General features: G+C 36.6%; 2 protein-coding genes across 2 annotated transcripts in view; both read left to right on the forward strand.

Moving 5' to 3' along the window:
• Nucleotides 1-2,863: 2,863 nt before the first annotated feature.
• LOC130085035 (hemicentin-1-like) overlaps nucleotides 2,864-21,650 on the forward strand; it is a 54,112-nt gene continuing 35,325 nt past the window's right edge. Inside the window, exons 1-3 of the mRNA XM_056250591.1 lie at nucleotides 2,864-3,074; nucleotides 20,897-21,157; nucleotides 21,258-21,587. Coding sequence (XP_056106566.1) covers nucleotides 2,981-3,074; nucleotides 20,897-21,157; nucleotides 21,258-21,587 — 685 coding nt within the window. The 5' untranslated portion in view covers nucleotides 2,864-2,980. The remainder of the gene's footprint in view (nucleotides 3,075-20,896; nucleotides 21,158-21,257; nucleotides 21,588-21,650) is intronic.
• On the forward strand, nucleotides 12,487-16,125 carry icam3 (intercellular adhesion molecule 3). Its single transcript, XM_056253070.1, has 4 exons — nucleotides 12,487-12,726; nucleotides 13,770-14,069; nucleotides 14,178-14,420; nucleotides 15,045-16,125. Exons 1-4 carry the CDS (start codon nucleotides 12,651-12,653, stop codon nucleotides 15,263-15,265), a joined length of 840 nt encoding a protein of 279 aa, XP_056109045.1. The 5' UTR covers nucleotides 12,487-12,650; the 3' UTR covers nucleotides 15,266-16,125.

Below are 21,650 nucleotides of genomic sequence, written 5' to 3' on the forward strand. Positions count from 1 at the left end.
TGACATTAATCATGGGAAAACATTGAAACATCCTACCACCTCAGACCTTTTGTTAAATATGTGTCCGGTCTTACCGGGTCTTACCCAGCAATTCTGATTGTACCTTTGTTTCCTCAATACATTTCATTAATGTAGTATGGAAAAAGTTTGTGATCTTAAAAGAAATAATAGGCTGTTATACTGCACAAAGTCTAGTACAGCACATCTATACCTCTATCTAAGTGCTGCTCTTTTCATAGAATATTGTAAACATGACATTCCTGTTTACACCCAATCCTACAGAAACTATGTGTTGAGGCAGGAATAGCAAGCTGGGATACTCACAGGACGTGTGTTTGTGTAAATATGGCTTTTCCTGGAAGAGATTAATTGCACTGGCTTACATCTCTGAGGGATTCCCCCACAGACGCACACACATTTTATCATTTACAATGTAAAAATTGTCAGAGTTTGATTGCTTAAAAAAGTAATAGTTATTTTCATTAAATATTCAAATCAATAAATCAATTTTATTGTTAAGTTTTATTATCGCCAAGTTTTGTTACAGTGTGTGAATGGCTGCAGGTCTTTAAAAATGTTACACAAACTAATTAAAAACAAACAAAAGCAAGTAAGCAGAAAGCTGTGGGAAATAAAATTCCTGACACTGATGGTGGCTGTTTGCGCATGAGAAGTATGCGCTTTATCACTGCTGTGGACTCATCCAATGGCCTTCAAATGGCTAAAAGGGACATATTTGTCAAGGCGAGAATACACTACATGACTTTAGTTGATGCTAGTGTTGACATAAGTCAGAATCAGTCAGTCTGCAGATTTTGGGCGGCCGAAGTTGACAGAATATAACAGAAAATGCGTGTATGTTGAGCAGAGTCTCTGATTTTTTACCTTCATTATGATTCCATACAGATAGAGGATATAAAACATGTTTGATCATTCAAGTAGTAGTGTTTTAAAACCTGTTCAGATTGTAAAAGTTGTGTAGCTATATCCCTACCTCAGTTCAGCGTTTTCCTATGCAGGCTGGTAGATTTACGATTTATACAACAGTTAGTTCCAGTCCTCAAATTTGATCCAACAGTGCTGGATTCTCACTGGTTTCACGGCTTACGTGTTTTGTTTTGTTTTCACTCTGCATGGGGGGGATTTTTTAGTGACTCTCCAAGAGATGACTAGGTGTTCTTTATAAATAAAGTTTTTCTTCATCGTTAAACAATGAGTAACACACATATTTCGATAAACAAGTGATTCTTGTCACGTTTATTGATTATAATTCAAAAAGTCTTCATGAGTAAGTCACTGAATCATTCATTCAACCGATTCGTTCAAAACGCTGATTCATTAGCGAACTAGTTCTGCGTCTCAATTCAGAAGCTTCAAAGAACGCGGTTATAGGCCTATTCCACCGTCTGAAAACCCAATACTTACATTTAAAAGTGTAATCCTGTCGTCACCGGTGCAATGAATCTTAGGATATATAGGCAAGGCTGCGAAGGATCCTCTCGTTCTATAGGCTATTGCTCGAGGAACAAAGGACGCACTTGAAGGAACTTTCGAATTGGGACAGCCTTCATCGCACCGATTTGACGCAACCGGCCTTCGAATACAGTTTATGCAGCGTCTGAATTGGAAAGCAGTTTATGTGACTAGTGTTTCGCTAGGAGATGAAACGATTATACTGTTTTGGAACTATTTAGAGCAGAAATAGACCAAATAACTGTAATATTGTATCTAAATATAAATCACACCACTGATTATATAGTTGCCTTTATTCAGAATTACACCTCTCTCGCTAGTGAGCTTAGAAACTGAGAGGAATTGATATCTGCTTTATCCTGCGGTTTCAACACATTCCATTCTCTCCCCCCCACAGACTATAAGCCCTCCTATCCCTGACATCAAAGAAATAAACAATGTTATGCTGCAAGTCTCTCCAGAGCAGAAGTCTCATTAGTATGATTTTTTTTTCACCGACACATTTTAATCTAAAGAACAATGCCATTTTGACATTATTATCATAAACATGTTAATGAAAAAAAAAAAGATAAAAGATACAGCGCATTTACCTAAATGTGAAGTGCCCCAGTCCACTGATCAAGACAGGGATCTCTGTTCTTCGGCGAGAACTCGATACCCCAAACTCTCGCACAATCTCAGTTTCTTTAGTGCTTCCTGACTTCTTATCAGGATCCAAACAAGTTTCTTCCCTTTCCGGGATGCTATAGGGAACAATTTCACTTTTTATACACCCATTGAAATGAACAAGAACTTATGGAAACATGTTTGTTAGTTCTTGTGTGCTTTCATTTTTTTATTTATTTTTTATTTAGATAAATCAAAACAGGTGACCATGGGTAGTTATCATGGTTCTTTTTTTTACTCCAATAAATATTTTTCAGGGATTTTTTTTCTATTCTTGAAAGTCATTTTCTGTACGCACAGGTTAAGGTATTGGTGGGACATGTTGTCACATCATATGAGATAAGCTGAATACATGTCAGCGTGTTTTTGTGTTCACTTGTTTACCAGAGAGCTTTTACAACAATTTTATTTGGGAATTTTAATTTGCAGGATAAAATTAAATAATATTATCATAATTTAATAGAGTTCTGAACATGTTGTAGGATGCTAACATACTGATAGGCTACTCGGGAGACTCTCGGTAAATTCCATTATTGTGTCACTAAGGGTCATTGTGAATGTGTGTAGGCTACAAAGTGGAAGTGAAATGGGAAGGAGAGATGGATAAGTTAGTTACTTCTATAAGTAGCTATTCCCTTAATTACGGGGCATTCCAGTAATCTTCCTCAAATCTCTACACAGGGGAAGGGCTATAGCCAGGATTCTGTTCCGCTGACCAAACAAGTGGGCAGTCACTCTCATTTTTACTCACCCACTGGGAAGATTAGCTAACGCAGATCCACCGCAGGGGGAGGACGTCTCATTTCTAAATCCCAGGACTAACGTTTAACATTGTTTTAAAATGAAGAAAGGGTCGTTTTGTCTCGCCACATTTATTCGTATTGTCTATATGCGGCTAATCGGATTTTGTATTCTGTACTTCTCACTAGTTGCAGGTAAGTGTTTTCGAGGGTGAATAACGTGCCTCTTATTAGTTTGAATGTTTTGTACGTCACTTGTTCAACCCAAGAAAGTGCTGATACTGCAATATTCATTGACAAATGCCGCAGAGACATTGTATTTTCATGGTATAGGCCTGCGTCTTAATACATTGTATAGGCTAACCATGGTACGATGAAACTGAACAAATATTTCTGTCTGCCCGTCCAGTAACTTGATACTGTTCCGTGAGTGAGGGAGCGAATAGACCATAGCCTTAAGACTTTCAGGCATTCATCTTTTAAAAAACGTTTTACTTAGTCCTATTTGTTCTATAGCCTACTTTATCAGTCAAACGCGTATATCTTCAGGTGAAAATAAGAGCTTGTAAGTTTAAAGCTTTGAACCTCTAAAGACTTGTAAAAGTAAACAAATAAATAACTATATGCATTAATCGTATAGGCCTTTTTTTTTTTTTTTTTTTACGGACCTACTTTTTTGGTCTTTACACCTCGCATCTGCAAGCCAGACGAGGGCGCAATAACATTTTTATAAAAAAAAACGTTTTCTTTAGAGCGCTTTGTTGCTGTTGTTGTTGTTCCCAGAAATTCAGACTTTTTTTGTCAGTAGACCCAAGTTGTCAACACTGTGAATGATATTGTAAGAATTCTAGAACAAGAAATCTCACAAAAGTAGGCTAGCCTACAGAGTAAAGGGCCAGTTCACACCAAGGACGAACTATAAAGATAAAGATAGTTCTAAATATCGTTCTCAATATCAAATAATAGCAGAGTTCACACCAGCTATAACGATAACGGCACAGAGATATGATATTGATGGAATCACTTTCAGAACGGTGTTATCCAGCTGATAAACGATATAAAAAAGTCACAGCCAATCAGAATCCATTCTGCTGGAACGAGCTCGAGCGGCAGACAAGCAGGCGCTTAGAATAAACACCGCTGTGTGGACGCTAAAACTTTATCTTTAGTTATCGTCCTTGGTGTGAAAGGGCCTTCATTTACTGTATGCTTGTGTAATGAACAATGTGTATAGCCTAGCCTACTCTCAGTGGATTCTTTTTTGTACAAAATATTCTTACAGTGTGACTGAATAGGCTAGATGACTTCCATATTTTGGAGAAATCGAGGGGGAGGATTTGGATCCAGATCCAACTCCTCCCACCTTACATATACCTAAACCTCCCCATCTCCACCCCCTGATCCCTAACCCCACCCCTAAACCTCCCCATCTCCACCTCCTGATCCCTAACCCCACCCCTAATCCTACCCATCTCCACCCCTGATCCCTAACCCCACCCCTAATCCTACCCATCTCCACCCCCTGATCCCTAACCCCACCCCTAATTCTACCCATCTCCACCCCCTGATCCCTAACCCCACCCCTAATCCAACCCATCTCCACCCCCTGATCCCTAACCCCACCCCTAATCCTGTACTGCAATGAGGTGCTACTGGGATTTTGTGTGAGTTTATTTGTTTTGTGTTTTGCATGATCATCACTCAAAAACTGAATTCATTAGCCTACTCTTACTTTAATTGAAGAAAGTTTTAACACACAATTTAATTTAGTTCAAAATCAGTTTAGTTGGGTCAACATAATTTAGTTGGCTTATGTCAAATATATTTACTGTATGTTTAACTTAACTTCATTACATTAGTAATAAATATTTTTTTATGTTAGTCCAACTTAATTTATTTGATTAATTTACTGATACTTAATTTAAAAATTGTAATGCTCACTAAGGCTGTATTTATTTGATCAGCATATTAGAATGTTTTCTGAAGGATCATGTGACTCTGACTGAAGTCTGGCTTAATGATGCTGAAAGTTCAGCGATACCATCATCATCTGAATAAAATACATTTTAAAATTATATTAAAACAGAAAGCAGTTCTTTTAAATTGTAATAATATTTCACAATATTACTGTTTTTACTGGTTTTTTTTATCAAATAAATGCAGCCTTTGTGAGCATAAGAGATAAAAAAATTATGTTTCCTATCTTTTGACCGGTAGGCTACTCTATTATGTATAATATAAACAGCTGTGGTTACTAAATAACAAAAATATTGTAACAAGAATTTATTGTTTATCATGTACCCGCAAAGACACAAAATATTCAAACCAGCTGAAAATTAATAGAGATTTATAACAAATATTGATTGACCTTTAAAATCAGTTTGGTTCAATTGAAGTCAAATGTATAAAAATAAACCATGCAAATTATGTTAACTAAGCAAATTATGTTGTATGTATTTATGTTTAAGTTTTATGTTAGGTGTATTAAAAAAGGAAATCGAAAGGCACTGTGCACACATGAATACCTAATTATTAGGTGATAAAAAAGGTACTTTGTGATTTTGTGCAGTTTGTCTAGTCAATTGAAAAATATGTTTAAATGTTTAAAAAAAAATCCTGTATTTTTTGCTTTTCTGTGGGCAGGTTCACATGCTGATGAATGTCCTCTTCAGCTCAACCCAGAGAGAGTTATTGTGGAGTTCGGCGGTTCTGTCTCAGTCAACTGCAGCACTTCTGTCCAGCATAAAGGAATGGGAATGGAAGCCAGTGAGGGAGCAGTGCCCAAGAGCAATGGCAGTCTGATCACATGGAAAAAGTCAAACCTGACAGAATGGGACATAGAGCCATTATGCTACATAAACTATGAGAAACAGTGTACAGTGCCTCTCCCAGTGACTATTTACAGTGAGTTTCTCTGTTATTGATATTGTTATATTTTCATTCTCAGAAATATCTACTATACATTGATGACTGCAGATATCAGTGTGTAAATCTTCCTCCACAGAGACTCCAGACAGTGTGTCCATCAGCACTGTGAATCACACCGGACCAATGATGGAGGGAAACCAGTATGAGCTCCAGTGTGACGTTCTCAATGTGGCTCCTGTTCAGAATCTCACTGTCAACTGGTACAAAGGACAGACTCTGGTGGATCAAACCATCTTCACTGGCACCATCCATACTCCAGTCAGTAAAACATCTAAACTCCTGATCCGTCCAGACAGAGCTGATGATGGAGCTCAGTACTGGTGTGAAGCAAAGCTGGAACTGGGAGAAGAAGGACCTCAACCTCCTCCAACAGCCCCGTCAAAACATCTCAACATTACTGTATATTGTAAGTAAGATCCATCAGTTTCTATTATTATTTTTTAAGAACATCTGTTAAAGTCCAAATCAAGCAGATTTTAGCACTTACCATGTGACAAGTTGTGTGGGGATAGGGATCGGATACAGTATGTAACTTTTTCTTTTCAAATTTCTAGATTTAAGATTTTCTAGATAGGTTTGTTAAAAACTACAAGATTAAAATCAATATGGATTAAAGTCGTCGTGAAATCAAAATGTAACCTATTTACTTTGTCAGAGCACATTGCTAGTCTTTTGGTGAACAATTAATCTGATTAATCTTTAATAAAATTCGGAACATTTGCTTCCGCTCTGGAATGGCGTTGCTTCTCTGATGACGTCAGTTTGACGGCTCGGCTTGAATATCCTTTAACCACTCTTCCTCCAACTATCAGTTTTCTATGAGCGAGGGATGCGCTAAAGTAAAACCCCACCCTCTATTCAATATTCCGATTCACTTGGAAATACATCACAACAACACTGGAGAAAAGTCGGTTGCGACTTCCGGTTCACGGGGAGTCTAACATAAGACACTCATGTATATGTGGGAGAAACACCTCTTAAACTGTTTTTCTTTCACTCCTTCCTGCAGCTGGACCGATCATCAATGAGACCAAACTGCCCTCCATAGTGCCTGTGTTTCGAGGATATACAAAGGTGATTGTTTGTGAAGCCGAGGGAAACCCAAAACCAACAATCAGCTGGAATCTCAACACAACTGATATAGTTTATAGTGAAACTCTTACTATAACAGAATCAACACCTGAGGATCTGCACTGCATTGCGAGCAATTCTGTTAACACCACCATCAGACGTGTAAAAGTGTCCATACAAGGTAACTATGCATTTTTGTATCATTTTCAATTCTAAGTGACTTAGTTTAATTGGCGATTTCCACCAGCTGTTTCAGTAACACTGGCAGTAATACTACAGAAAGGTACTGTGGTTGTTTCAAAATAAAATAAAAAATAGTTTTGTCTGATATTAAACAAAATATAAATTTGCGTTATATTAAATATGCAAATTATTGTGAAAAAGCAAAAACAATTTAGTAGTCTAAAAAATGATGTTGTCAGGATATATCAGGTCATTTAAAGTTTCTCTGTTAAAAAATCACACAGATTGATTCTTTTTGTCTTTTGCCTAATGCAAATTTCATTCATCCTTCTTATAAAAAATCACGCACAGCTTTCAGATTTTAGCATGGCTTCCTTTGTGGTTAATGTTTTCGGCCTTTCACAAATTATTTGCACTTTTGTAAGAAGCTGTTTGGTTTGTTGCTCTTGTAATGCTCTCCTTGCATTCAAGTGAAATGGCTTGTGGATCGTGTCACCATAGTTGCCCTGCATGGATTTTTATTTAGATTAGCAGCTGACTTTTGATATGTTGAACTTGAAGCAATCATGTTGGCTTGGTATCTATCCCCAGTTTTGCTTGCTTGGATTTATCTATCCCTAAATTGCTGATTTACTCATATATTTGTTTCTTTTGACACAGAGAATAACGTGCCCATAATAGTATGCATTATTGTTGCTGTAGTGCTGGTCATCTCACTGATCTTCATCTACATCTACTTCACCCACTACAAAAAAAACAAGATGGGCCATTATAATTTCAGGAAGCCCAGAGCACACAATGGACTCTTAGCACAGCCAGCACAGTCCTCATGAAGGAACTCTTTCAGAGCAATATCTCTGCTTTGGTCACGACTCAATCTCCTGTCAGATCAGTCGGAGCAGACGGTCACAAGGATCGGTGTTCTGCTCACTTCACTCTTAGATCGAACTGCCAATCACATCCTCACATTGTCGACCAATGATGTTGATCAACTAAAAACGTTTGAGTAATCCTGGTTAGATTTTTGATTGCTCTTATAAAGGAACACTTCATGTTTAAGGCACATTGCACATTCTAATATTTATTACATTATTATATAAGACACTGAAGTTGTTACTCTAGCCCTTTCATGCATAGAGGTCACTACAGTGGTCAGCTATTAAAAAAGCATTTTCTTGAATTCGCACGGGTTTTTGATGGCATTGTTGTACATCAATCTCTACAGTGGACCCTGGTGCATTATCCTATACATTGTAACCAAGTTGCAAGCCGTTGTGTGTCGATTCCCCCCCCCCCCCCCCCCCCCCCCCCTCCAAACCAAGATGGCAAGGGGTCAGTCAGAAATGCCAAGTTGCTCCGCCCATTCCTTCTATCCTAGGAGACTCTTGCAGATAAAAAAAAAAAAGTTTTGATTTTAGATTGGGAGAAAATTCTGATTAATCACCTGTCCACTATAGTGAACCTCATGCATCAATGGCTATATTTCAGCTACAATTCATACTTATACTGTGAATGCTGTTTTTGAAAATTAACACCATTTTTTGACTGTAAATAAATGTATTTGTGTTATCTATCTATAAATTACAGGAATGTCTGTCTGTCTGTGTGTCTGTCTGTCTGTTAATCGAATATCTCTCGAACCGTTAATCCGATGGATTTCAAACTTGACAGGTGTCTTGCTACGGGCACGACAAAAGCCTCGCTCACACTACAGGAGTTTTAAAATCCTAACCGATTTTGAAATCTGGTTGCCGCTCACACTTAAGGAGAATCTTGAAGGAGATTTGAAAATCGTGACGCATCACACACTACACAATGTTATTAAGATTCGTGCCAGAGAAAGCGCGTGATCTCACGCAACAGATCGGAAGCGGAAAGGTGGATGTAAACAAAATATCTGTCCTTCATATCAAGTCATATTCGTGAAAAGGTTGCCGTGTGACCAAGGAAAGCGAAATCTTTAAAAAAAAAATCATCCTTTTAATAAGGATATTTCTAATGAATGGCGTCAGCTCTGTTCAATACAATGAATCAATGCCATAGATCTCTATAAGGTAAAGCATCAGCAGCGTTGCCATTGCTGCTCAGCTGAGCATTGTAAAGTGGAGCTCAAAGTTAAAATTAAATATTAAAATAATTAACAGCTTGTTTCATTTAACCTATCTTTGAATGAATATAACTTTATAATGAATATAAATATTTCATAATGAAAATATTTTTGTGTAGGCCTAGGCCTAATTCTGTGAATTACACTGCAAACCAAAGTAATAGCCTACAGTAGCTACTACCCACCGGATGAAGAAAGGGCTCTCAGTCTCCACAGAACATAAAATATTCATATTATTTTATTTTTCGTGTTCGCATTTGAGGAAAAAACAATGTTACGGACATGACCGCTCTAAGCGACTTTAAAATATGCTTTAAAACTTTCACAAAGACATCAAACAGAAAGCACAAAACCTTTCTTTAAATCGAATTTCGTTTTGTATTAATTGTATCTTAATTTTAATTAATGTTTCATCAACCAATTGCCTGGATTTAAATAATAAGAAGTAAATATAGCAGACGATAGATAATCACGAAACGGAGGTGTCGGTGATAAATGAACCGAAACTCAGCGTATAAGATAGCCTACTTGCCTCACAGACATGTCTACTTTTAAACAGAACAATTCAAAACGAAAGAAAACAGACTACAGACTGCACTCTGCTTATGTAATCCGTATGAAATGTGCATTTCTCTCTGGCGCGTTCACTACTGAAGATCACGTGCATCCTGCTGAAGACGGAAGAGTTGCAGATGGTTCAGGATCGATATCGAAAAATCGATATTTTTGACAACACTAGATTGTAGGCTACTTAGTTTATTATTTCAGATGCCTTTATTATGCATTTAGTATTTTATTATTATTTATTATACTGTATTATGCTTATTTATTTAGCAATAAATGGATAAATGGAGATAATGCGCGCATCGCGCTGATGAGTCACTCAAAATTGAATGCCTCACATTACCAGATAATCTGTGCCGAACATCGGAACCGATCGAGGTCCTCGACAAGATTTTTTCTCCGATTCTCGGGAGGGGAAAATCGGGCATAAATCGGCCTAAAACTCCTGTAGTGTGAGCCTGGCTTAAGTGCAGTGCCGATTTTGCATATCGTTAAATATATCGGTAAAAGAAGCACACAAGTTGTGTTTTAAAAATAAACATTCTGTCAGCTAAACATTAAGTCAGCTACACTGTTTACTTCTGAATATTGTAGTTATTTAGAAGTAGTTAGTTGTCAGTAGTTAGTTATATTATACATTTATATACATATATACATACATGTGTATACATTTGTGGATGTTAACTGAATCTGTAAATCAGCTACACTGTTTAATTCCGAATATTATGTTTTATTCTGGTCAGCTTAAAGGGATACTCCACTTTTTTTGGAAATAGGCTCATTTTACAACTCCCCCAGAGTTAAACTGTTGAGTTTTACCGTTTTTGAATCCATTCAGCCGATCTCCGGTTCTGGCGGTACAACTTTTAGCATAGCTTAGCATACATCATTGAAGTGGATAAGACCATTAGCATTTCTCACAAAAAAAATGACCAAAGTGTTTCCATTTTTTTCCTATTTAAAACTTGACTCTTCTGTAGTTACATCGTGCACTAAGACCGACGGAAAATGTAAAGTTGCCATTTTCTAGGCTGATATGGGTAGGAACTATACTCTCATTCCTGCATAATAATCAAGAAACTTTTCTGCCGTACCATGAGTGCAGCAGGCGCAATGATATGACAAACTTAGTCCCGGTCACGTTGGAAGTTACCGAGCTGTGAACTATTTTCAGGCGCTGCGTCATATCATTGCTTTTAATATATCATATATCATATCTTTTAACATTTTTCATTTGAAAACCATGCTAAGTGTAAAAATCCTGTCACCGCAGTAGCTCTACATGAACTTATTATCTTAGCAAAAATGTCCATAGTCATTCCTCAGGGAAATAGCAGTTGTCGCTTTGCTATTAACTTACTAGTACTGCACCAGTGAAGAATTTGGGTTGCTTGCCAAGATGATGAATATAGATGAGCCTCTTCTTTATGGCTCTAAAAAGGCTGATGAATTCCACAATAGCCAGAATCATTTTTCACTGGTGTGTGTGTAGCATTGGTCAAAGTACAAGTTTGTAAGCCTCAAGAGTGCACATATTTTTGATTTATGTTTTGCTGGCTGATAAAGCAGTGGTCTTGGACATTGTATTGACATCTGTTCAAATGCATGTTTTTGACATATAATGCCCTCTTTACAACTACAAGTGTCCTTGCACTTGTTTGATTCTATAGCTTCATTTTTTGTAAACCACACACTATTCTTTAATGTGTGAACAAGAACACAATAACCCTATTCAGCTCGACCCGTGGAGTGTTGTCTGCTGGTACAACAGATATGTGTCTGTTAACACACTTCAGTCCCAAAGATGCAGCGCTTGTGACCACTACACCAGATAATAGCAAACATTCTCAGAACATTCTGGCAAGGTTCTCTCAAAGTTTTGAACAAACATTCTTACAGTAACGGTGAAAGAATGTTCTTTCAAAGTTATCTGGTCTTTAATAATGTTCTCGAAACGTTAGCACATATACATCGTTCATGGTAGGTTATAGGCTACTGAAACATTTGGACCTTCTAGTTTTTTCAGAATGTTCAAAGAACATTCTAAATTGTCCCTCAACGTTTGTAAAATGATCAAATGGAATGTTCCCTTAATGTTCATATTACCAAGATTTTTTTCAGGGAACATTCAGAAATAAATTTTTTTGTAACTTAATGTGAACATTAGCAAAATAATCTTAGAACATATTTTTGTTAGATGGGGCCAGTCTGATTATCTTGTGATGCACTGGTTACTCTCAGCATCACATGTGAGTGTGTATGTATGTATTAATGTACATGTAGAATACATGTATGTATTCTATCTCACCTACCATGTCATGAGTAGTAGGCCTACTGAGTTGAGTATTCAGAGATGCTGCTCCTTTCTGCATACTAAATATGCTTATTCAGACAGCGAATGTGTCCATCGATCATGCTGTGGCTCACTCATGAATCAGTTACAAATTACCAATGCAATGCCTGAGGAGGTCCATCATCACTTATTAGCCTAGACTCATAAGAGATATCAATCCGTAAACAAAGCTGTGATTTTATACAGACCCACACCCTCGTCTGAGCTCGAGGATATGTTGACAATCGAGGGAAATGGGGTGAAGTGAAGTAAAGAGTTGTGGCTTTTCAACTGGTTTTTAATGTTCAAAACATTACATTGCCTTTTCTAATAGATAAATGTGCTCTCCTTTTCAAAAACCCCGATTTGAAGTGATACAAATGAATAAAGTTGCTATATGTGCACTTTAGAGATGTGTGGGGGAGGGCTACCATTAACTGAAGCAGGCAGCTATGCGAGGGCAGACTGGGCAGTGGTTTCCTGCGATAAATGAGGGGTCCGAGTCTGTGAGTTTTGTTATCGCCTGAACAATTAAACACTGTAAGCTGGTTAAAAACAGTGTCGACACAGCGCAAACACTGGTAAAATGACGGCGCGGAGCGATCGGATTCTCTTCACGTGTCTAATTTTGGATCTGCTTTCGAGGTTGTATGCGTTGGATGGTAGGACAACTAATCTTGTATCTATCCGTTCCTGAAGGGGAAAATAAATAAAATATAAACATACAATATAATATATAAATATATAGAACAGTTTTTGGTGTTAAATTTGATGAATCTGTCTTAAATACGTCAATGGTGATTAAATAGTCGCTTCTGAAAATACTTTTGTGTAGCACTGTTTAAATAGCGATAGAACGTTGTCAAACAAGATAAATACAACGTTTTTGTTATCATTGTAACCGCAGCCAACCATAAAAGTAGTCCGTAGCAATTGGTTATAAAAGTTAAGTTAGTCTTTCAGTAGGCCTATTTAACAGGTACGGTAGAAAATGTAAAGGGCTCCTGAAGCTATTCACCGGGAAACATCACAGTTTTTGTTTTAGGGTGGTTCCTTAGCCTACTCATTTCACATGTTAGCTTTGACTTGGAAAAGTATCACCCAACTTGCTGATGGTAGTCTTGCTCAAGCAACAGCGACTTGCATACAACGGAGTTTGGATTCCTGCTAAAAAAAATCTTAAACCTAATCTGGTTTACTGTCCTTGTGGTTTTCCATGTCTGGCTAGTTTAGAGTGGTTTGGGTCTGTACAGCTAAACACTAGCTTAGCCAGGCTGCCCACCAGCTAAAAACTGTAAATGCTTGTTTAAGCATTTTTAGCAGGGATAGAAAACGTCTCCATGAAGTCCAGAACATGACACTGGAAAAAATATACCACACTGCTCACAATACACAAAATAGGAAGTTAACCATTTCACAGAATGGAAGCAAAGCCCAGTGTGCTGGAAAATACATCTTAAGATGGTGACTGCTTTGAAGCATGGCTGATGATGGTCATTGGTGGTCAAAGAGCAATAGTTGCAACATACAAACTATTACATACAGTAGCTACCTGTGTCTTAAACAGCACTCAGCTAAAGCAGGGACATGTTTTTTAAAAACACAGTTCTGTAAAAAAAAAAAAAAAAAAAAAAAGAAGCACGTGGGATGTAATTTTGTGATACATTTTAGTTACTCTATTGTTATTGCTTAATGTGTCTTCCAGATATTTCCATCAGTGTTGGGAATCACACCGGACCAATGATAGTGGGCGAGGAGTATGAGCTCCAGTGTGACGTTCGCACTGTGGCCAAGAGTGGTGTTGTGAGATTTTACAGAAGACAGCATCTAGTGAATGAAACAATCTTCACTGACACATTCAATACTTCAGACAGAAATACATATAAACTCCAGATCCATCCAAAAAAAACTGATAATGGAGCTCAGTACTGGTGTGAAGCAGAGCTGGAACTACCTCAACCTCCTCATAAAGTCACATCAAAATCTCTGAGCATTACTGTACATTGTAAGTATAATAATTTGTCCACTTCTCAAACATTCAAGTTTATTTAGCAGGTATTATATTGGTCTTAATTATTAACATGTGAAACCTGTTTTTTCCTTCTTCCTGCAGTTAAACCGATCATCAATGAGACCAAATTGCTTTCCAAAGTGCCTGTGTTTCGAGGATATCCAGTGGTGATTGTTTGCGAAGCCGAGGGAAACCCAAAACCAAAAATCAGCTGGAATCTCAGCACAACTAATAAAGTTGATGGTGAAACTCTTAATATAACAGAATCAACACCTGAGGATCTGCTCTGCATTGCAATTAATTCAGTTGGCAGCACCATCAGACATGTAAAAGTGGTATTAAAAGGTAACTATGCATGTTTGTGTATTTTTTGGTGTACATTTCCAACAGCTACTTGCAGTATTACTTCAAAATATGGGAAATGTTGGGAACTAAAGAAGAATCAGGCCGAACACTTTTTAAAAATAACGTTTATGATGTTCAGTTCACACTAGGTAACATATGCAATGATAGTGGCAAATCATAATGAATAAAATAAACCAAATTGTAAAATATATATTTTTAATTATTATTATGTGTATCAGAATGCATTTAAATTATTTGATTCAACAGATGTTATTATACCAAAGCAAAGGCATTGGAAATTCACTGTTTCACAACGCTGGAAACCTTGAGATAGAGATAAACAAAGATGTGATAAACAAACATGGTTTAAATGTTATACATCATTTTGTGTGCTTTATTTGCCATATCAGAAGCAAACAAGCAAAATGAAAAGGCTGATCATAAGTAAAGTACCAGATATCTGGTACTTTACTTATGATCAGCCTTTTCAATTTGCTTGTTTGCTTCTGATATGGCAAATATTGTTTTCTTCAGGTCACTTAGATATTTAGCAATGGCAACTGTGTTATTCGTTTGCTTGGATTGTGACTGATCTTTTGATGTGCTTTATTTCTCTTGACACAGAGGATTACCTGCCTTTAATAGCAGGACTTGTTGCCATCACAGTGGCGTTCATCTCTGTCATCTTCATCTTCATCTACTCTATCTACTACAAAAAGGCCAAGATGGGCCGTTATAACCTGAAGGATGCCAAGCTTAGTCCACAAAATGGAGACATAGCGCAGAATGGCAAAGACAATAGTATACCTATGAAGAAACTCTCTCAGTCCAATATCCTTGCTTAGGTTATGAATCCCTGGGTTTGTTGCATCTGCCGAGCCCCACTGTCCACATTGGGCAACGTTTTTTTTTTTTTACACTGGATGTCTCTTGGCCTCTGTTCTGGGGCTAGTCTCTTCATGGCTTCATTATATTTATTTTATGGAGAATTGGTGCATTCGCTTCTCTCTTATATCCAGTGTTATTCAACTGCTAATTGCAAAGCAACGAAATAAACGTTTTAGTTTCCCGCAATCTGCTGTTTAAATGCCCAATGGAAAATATCTGACAGAACAAAAACGTTGAGGTGATGGCAAAGAAATGCTGAATGAATTTCAAGTTAAAGGACATTAACTTGAAATTGAAAACGTCCTGCATTGGACGTTTTCAGGATCTTAATGATTCTCTACAATATTCTTCGACTACAAAGGGATATTACTTGGTTAATTAATATTTGCTTTGCACACTAGTTTAAGGGAATCACACACTTTTAAGCTCTTGTTCGATTGTGTAACAAAACTTTTCTTTTGTATATGTCCCAGGCACATTGATCAGATTATGTTTTGTCAAATGCTATACATATATTGAGAAAGACACCATTGTTGAGTCTTTTACTCTGTTATTCCTTTAAAGTTTCAGTTCTTCTGGAGAATCAGCACTTTAGAGGTGGTTGACTGTGAAGAAGTGAAAGTTCTTCTCTCATGTTGAACCTGTGGGAAAGTATCTTGATGCATTTCTGAAAATTCTCTCAGGCCTCATAGTATGTAAAAAAACAACAACAACAACAACGCTGGACATAAAATAAGTGTGCCAGTTTTATGGCTCAAGTAGTTTAATGATGTTAAAAGCATAGTTAACTAAAAAATGACAAGTCTGGCATCATTACTTCACCCTCATGTCTAAAGCTGTATGTTGTGTTTTTTTAGGGGGGGTTTCAGAGCACTAAAGTAGAAATTTATGAACAATTTCTTTTAGCAACCTTTTAGCCTTTTAACTGTGGTTGTATAGAAAAAAGTTTCACCTTTTGTGTTCCACAAAACATTGGAATGACATGAGGGTGAAGTAAATGATGACAGAATTTTCGTTATTGTTTGAACTGTGTTTCATAATGTTATCTCACCTGTATTCTTGTGGGGTTTAAATTATATTAATGTAATTTACCATACAATCTGTCCTTATAAACACATGACATATGTGATTTGAATTTGTACATGCATTTGTTGAGAACATTTTAAGAAAACATATCATTTGTTTAAAAAAAATCTAAAATAAAAATATTTGTGCTTTTTACTCATTTTGCAAAATAACTGAACATTTTGTATTGAACTGTGTGTTTTATCAAGGGGATAAATGCAGAGGTGTTGTGTATAAGAACTAAAATAAATAATTTTTTACCTCAGATGTCTATTTGCCCGTTTCTGATTATTTGCTCCTTAATTACAGATTTATTTCATTGTGCACAACTATGACATTTGATGAGACATGAGAAATGTGTAAGATGAAGAAAACAAACCAATCACTATACTTAGTTTCTGCTGTTTTAAGTTATAACAATATACAAATTATATAAAATACATTAAAACAATATGAAAATGTAGCTACTATTGCAACAGTAAAATAGCCTAGGTTACAAGAGCAGATGCAGTGTTTGCAGAGTAGATTTTTTTTATTTTAAATCTCATACATTGGCAAAATGTAGCCTTGTAAACGTGTAAACTACTTTATTATTATTCCTAAACTTCAATGTAGTTGCTCTACAATTGCAACTACATAATGTTTGCTACATTATTCGACCAGACCCGTCGATAATCAACTGTTCCAACATTGAGATGTTTTATTACGACTAAATAACGTTGTGATGTGCCAACCAAACAGTGAATGCTCACTACTAAAATATTGTATTCTGTCGGTAAAACGGGTTGTGTCACTTTAACCCTCTGGTTATCTTCATTTGTGTCTACACTAGTTATCTTTGGGGTCTCCAGGGACCCCAGACAATAACATTTGATTTCGTAACGCAATAAAAGTTTTTTTTTTTTTTTTTTTTACAAATGTAATTTGACTCTGTTTATTAATGTTTTTACTCAACATTTGTGCAGTTTTTGGAGGATTTATGATATCTTTTAAATTTCTATAAATAAATAAATATTTATTTAAATAGGCTTTTTACAAAAAAAACAACAACAGCATTTTATGTAAAATTCACTTTATAAAAGACCCAGATTTCTAACTTTCATTCATGGAGATAACATGGATAATTTTACATGGTTTAATGTAAGATTTTTGGCCATTGTTTGGAAAATGCAGTAAAAAAAAAAAAAAATCACTTTAACCTCTAGATGGCTATATTCCACTATTTGCTATTTGACAAATCAAAATATATCTTTTCACAAGTTTTTCCAGTTGGATTCATATCTAAATATTATAAAATCACAATAAAAAAAAAAAAAAATAAAAAAAAACTTTTTGTCAAAGTTTAGCATTTTTTGTACTGACAAAAGTTTTTCAATAATGTTACATTATGATTAGAATCAAACCTGAACAAGATGTTACAAAGAGAATTGTTGGAGTCTTTAGATTTTATCTTTTATTTCAATCATCTGTTTTTAATATAATTCTACAATTTGAACAACATGTCAGTTACTAACTGTAACAGAACAGAAATGAACAGTTATATTACATATTGAGTAAAAGTAGGCTACATGACATGAACATCAAAATGCAATAAACTGAACAACAATAACAAATGATCAAATAGAGCAGTAAAAAAAGTAAATTTAGTTAAAAAAAACAGTGAATGGGGAAAAAAATCGAACAACTAGGAACAATAATTGGTGGTCTCATCTCATAGAGTCTCGTTTACAGTGCACTGTAGGTGTTTATGCGTCAGTGCACTGCAGGCAGTATGCATAGCCATATTAGACATTCTCTGGTAAAGCCTTACAAATGTATTCCTGTGTGAGTGACGTGTGTGTGTGTGTGTGTGTGTGTGTGTGTGTGTGTGTGTGTGTGTGTGTGTGTGTGTGTGTGTGTGTGTGTGTGTGTGTGTGTCTGTGTCTGTGCGCGCATTGTGGATGTTTTTTGCATTGTTGGAAGTGTGCCACTTTATTTCTGTCTATGTGTTCTGCATTGTTTCTGATTTTGATGATGAATTTTGTATATTTACTATGCGGGGTCTCCAGGGACCCCTATCATTCCAATTTTTTTTTTTTTTTTTTAGATCTAGAAAGTGTTTAGAGCCGTAGAAAGTTTCATACCATTTGGACAAAGAGAACATTTTTTTTTAAATTTGAGTAAAAGTCATTTGCGGGTTAAAAAGACCCCGAAGATAATGAGAGGGTTAATAAGAGAGTCTGATGTTTGAAGTGAAAGTAATCAATACGAGAACCGCGCATGAGATTATCCCGCCCTAAACCACTGTGTTCGGAGCTGAGGAACCTCCCATGTGATCTGCGAGGATGGTTTCATTTCTATATAGGTGCTTCTGTGGAAAAAACATATCCAGTTGTGATCTGGGTGGGGTTTTGCTTGAGGAACCAAAACAGTCACTCATCTGAGAACAGTGTAGGGGGACGTATACTTATCCACCAGCCTTTTAACCGCGCCTTTTGTCCGGTCGACGGTTTCCTTGAACACTTTTAATATGCTGCAATATTTCTTTGGACATCTTTACCTCTTTGCAGTTTTACTGTTTGTGACTCTCACAGGTTTGTATTGACTTAGTTCCCTTTTCATTCTACCGATAGCCTATGAAGCGAGAACTTTCATTGACTGGGATATAGCCTACGAGTTTAAATGCCATTTCGAATATTAGGCCTACTTGTTTCCCAACGTTGACCTACATTTTCTCTGTGTTCAAATGTTGACATGTTTGAGTTTGAAAGCTAATTCATTACTGAACTGGCGCTATATATAGGCGGATAGCCTATACAAGCGCTCACTAGTAGCCTATAGTATAGGCAAGTGAGCGCTTGTAATGTGAGAGCTATGACTTGTGCTTGAGTACACAGTATTTTGAGTGCTGGCAAACCCTTGAGCATGTAATCTTTGGATTTGTATAGATATGACCTTTAAAAAGTAGCTAATACAGTCATGAGTTATGACAGTGAAAGCTTTTTTATAATGCTGATATTTCTACAAATATCCACTTTTTGTGTACGGACAAGCCGGGTTGTGAAGCAGCAAAATACAATATGAAGCGGTAAAAAAATACTTGTCCTTGAAGAGTTCAGATACTGTAACTGATAATGATGTCAATATGACATTTTTTTATTTTAATTTATGGAATTGTATATCATATTAATAAGGGTGAGTTGTGAGGGTAATGGGTTTGACACAAAGGGATTCACCCCAAAATTCTGTCATTAATTACTCACCCTTATGTCGTTCCAAACCTGCAAGACTTTTGTTCATCTTCAAAACACGAATGAAGATCTTTTTTATTAAATCTGAGAGCTCTCTGTCCCTCCATTGACAGCCTATGCAACTACCACTTTCAAGCCAAGATAGTAAAGACATCATTAAAGTAGTCCATATGACTCCAGTGCTTTAACCTCAATTTTATGAAGCGACGCGAGTGCTTTGTTTGTGCAAATTGTTTTTTATCTCTGACGCGCAACTTCCAAAATATAAATAAAATGTTTATTTCCTGCAACAACTCGTGCTTAATTACTAAAAGAGAAGTTGGAAACGGGGCTGAGACAGGACAATATGCATATTAATGGCGAAAGAATAATCAGATAAAATAAAAACTGCTTTCTTTGACTATTTTAAGTAAAATGTCTTATAGCACAGTAAAAACGGGTGCCTGGCTAACTGCTTGTCATTGTAAATGGCTTACAAATATGTTAATGAAGAACATGATTTTGTGGACTGACCCTATGTGTCAGTGAAGTTCATTAGTTTAATGCCAATATGATGAGAGTTGATGAGCCTCTTTGTTTTAAACAGTCATAAACTGTTATAGACTGATGGTCAGCGACGTGCACAGGAATTTTGAGGGGCAGTTGCTCTGACCTGAAAAAAGCCCCCCACCCCCCCAAAAAAAACCTCACGGGGTATATGAAGAACTGAGAATAACAGGGTCTTTATTAAAATATATATACACAAAGAAGTAAAAAACTGAAATACAGCACTCAATCACCTTAACTACTACTAATAATAACACATGACTTGAGTCATGAAAATATACATCAATATCCCTACATCAATATCCCCAATATGGTCTTATTATTATTTATAAAGATTGCAAAACGTCAGAGATGACAGGCTTATGATATACAACTTTGTAAACAGTATACAAAATGTATTAACAATATGTTTAATGTCACCAAAATACACATGAGAAAAAGAGTTCCTCATATTATTGTTTATTGTTTTTTTAATTTATTATTATTTTTTATTTTATTTTTTTAAATTGGAAAAGAAATAATCTGTATTGAATTGACAGATGGGGAAAAACTCATATTGGCATATGGGCATTTGCCCGGGCAACCTGAGCACGTCCCTGCTGATGGTCTTCTTCTACAAGACCAGATCCTGACCAAGAATCGAGACCAGTCCTTTCTTTTAACATGTGATATTTGCTGTCATTGTTAGTCTGTCAAGTAAATAATACCTGTATGCTATTATTCTGAATTCTTCACTGTGTTTAACAGGTTCACATGCTGATGAATGTCCAGTTCAGCTCAACCCAGAGAGAGTTATTGTGGAGTTCGGCGGTTCTGTCTCAGCCGACTGCAGCACTTCTGTCCAGCATAAAGGGATGGGATGGGAAGCCAGTGAGGGAGCAGTGCCCAAGAGCCAAGACAGTCTGATCACATGGAGAGTGTCAAACCTGACAGAATGGGACATAAAGCCATTATGCTACATAAACCATAAGGAACAGTGTACAGTGACTCTCCCAGTGACTATTTACAGTGAGTTTCTCTGTTATTGATATTGTTATATTTTCATTCTCAGAAATATCTACTATATATTCATGACTGCAGATATCAGTGTGTAAATCTTCCTCCACAGAGACTCCAGACAGTGTGTCCATCAGCACTGTGAATCACACCGGACCAATGATGGAGGGAAACCAGTATGAGCTCCAGTGTGACGTTCTCAATGTGGCTCCTGTTCAGAATCTCACTGTCAACTGGTACAAAGGACAGACTCTGGTGGATCAAACCATCTTCACTGACACCATCCATACTCCAGTCAGTAAAACATCTAAACTCCTGATCCGTCCAGACAGAGCTGATGATGGAGCTCAGTACTGGTGTGAAGCAAAGCTGGAACTGGGAGAAGAAGGACCTCAACCTCCTCCAACAGCCCCGTCAAAACATCTCAATGTTGAAGTTTACTGTAGGTTTATTTTTTGCAAATCTTGGAAATTTTATTCAATTTAATTCATTTATATTTCGGAAT

Source organism: Rhinichthys klamathensis, unplaced genomic scaffold (genome assembly GCF_029890125.1).
Source record: "Rhinichthys klamathensis goyatoka isolate OS25496 unplaced genomic scaffold, OSU_Roscu_1.1 h1tg000004l_1, whole genome shotgun sequence".
Lineage (NCBI taxonomy): Eukaryota > Metazoa > Chordata > Actinopteri > Cypriniformes > Leuciscidae > Rhinichthys > Rhinichthys klamathensis.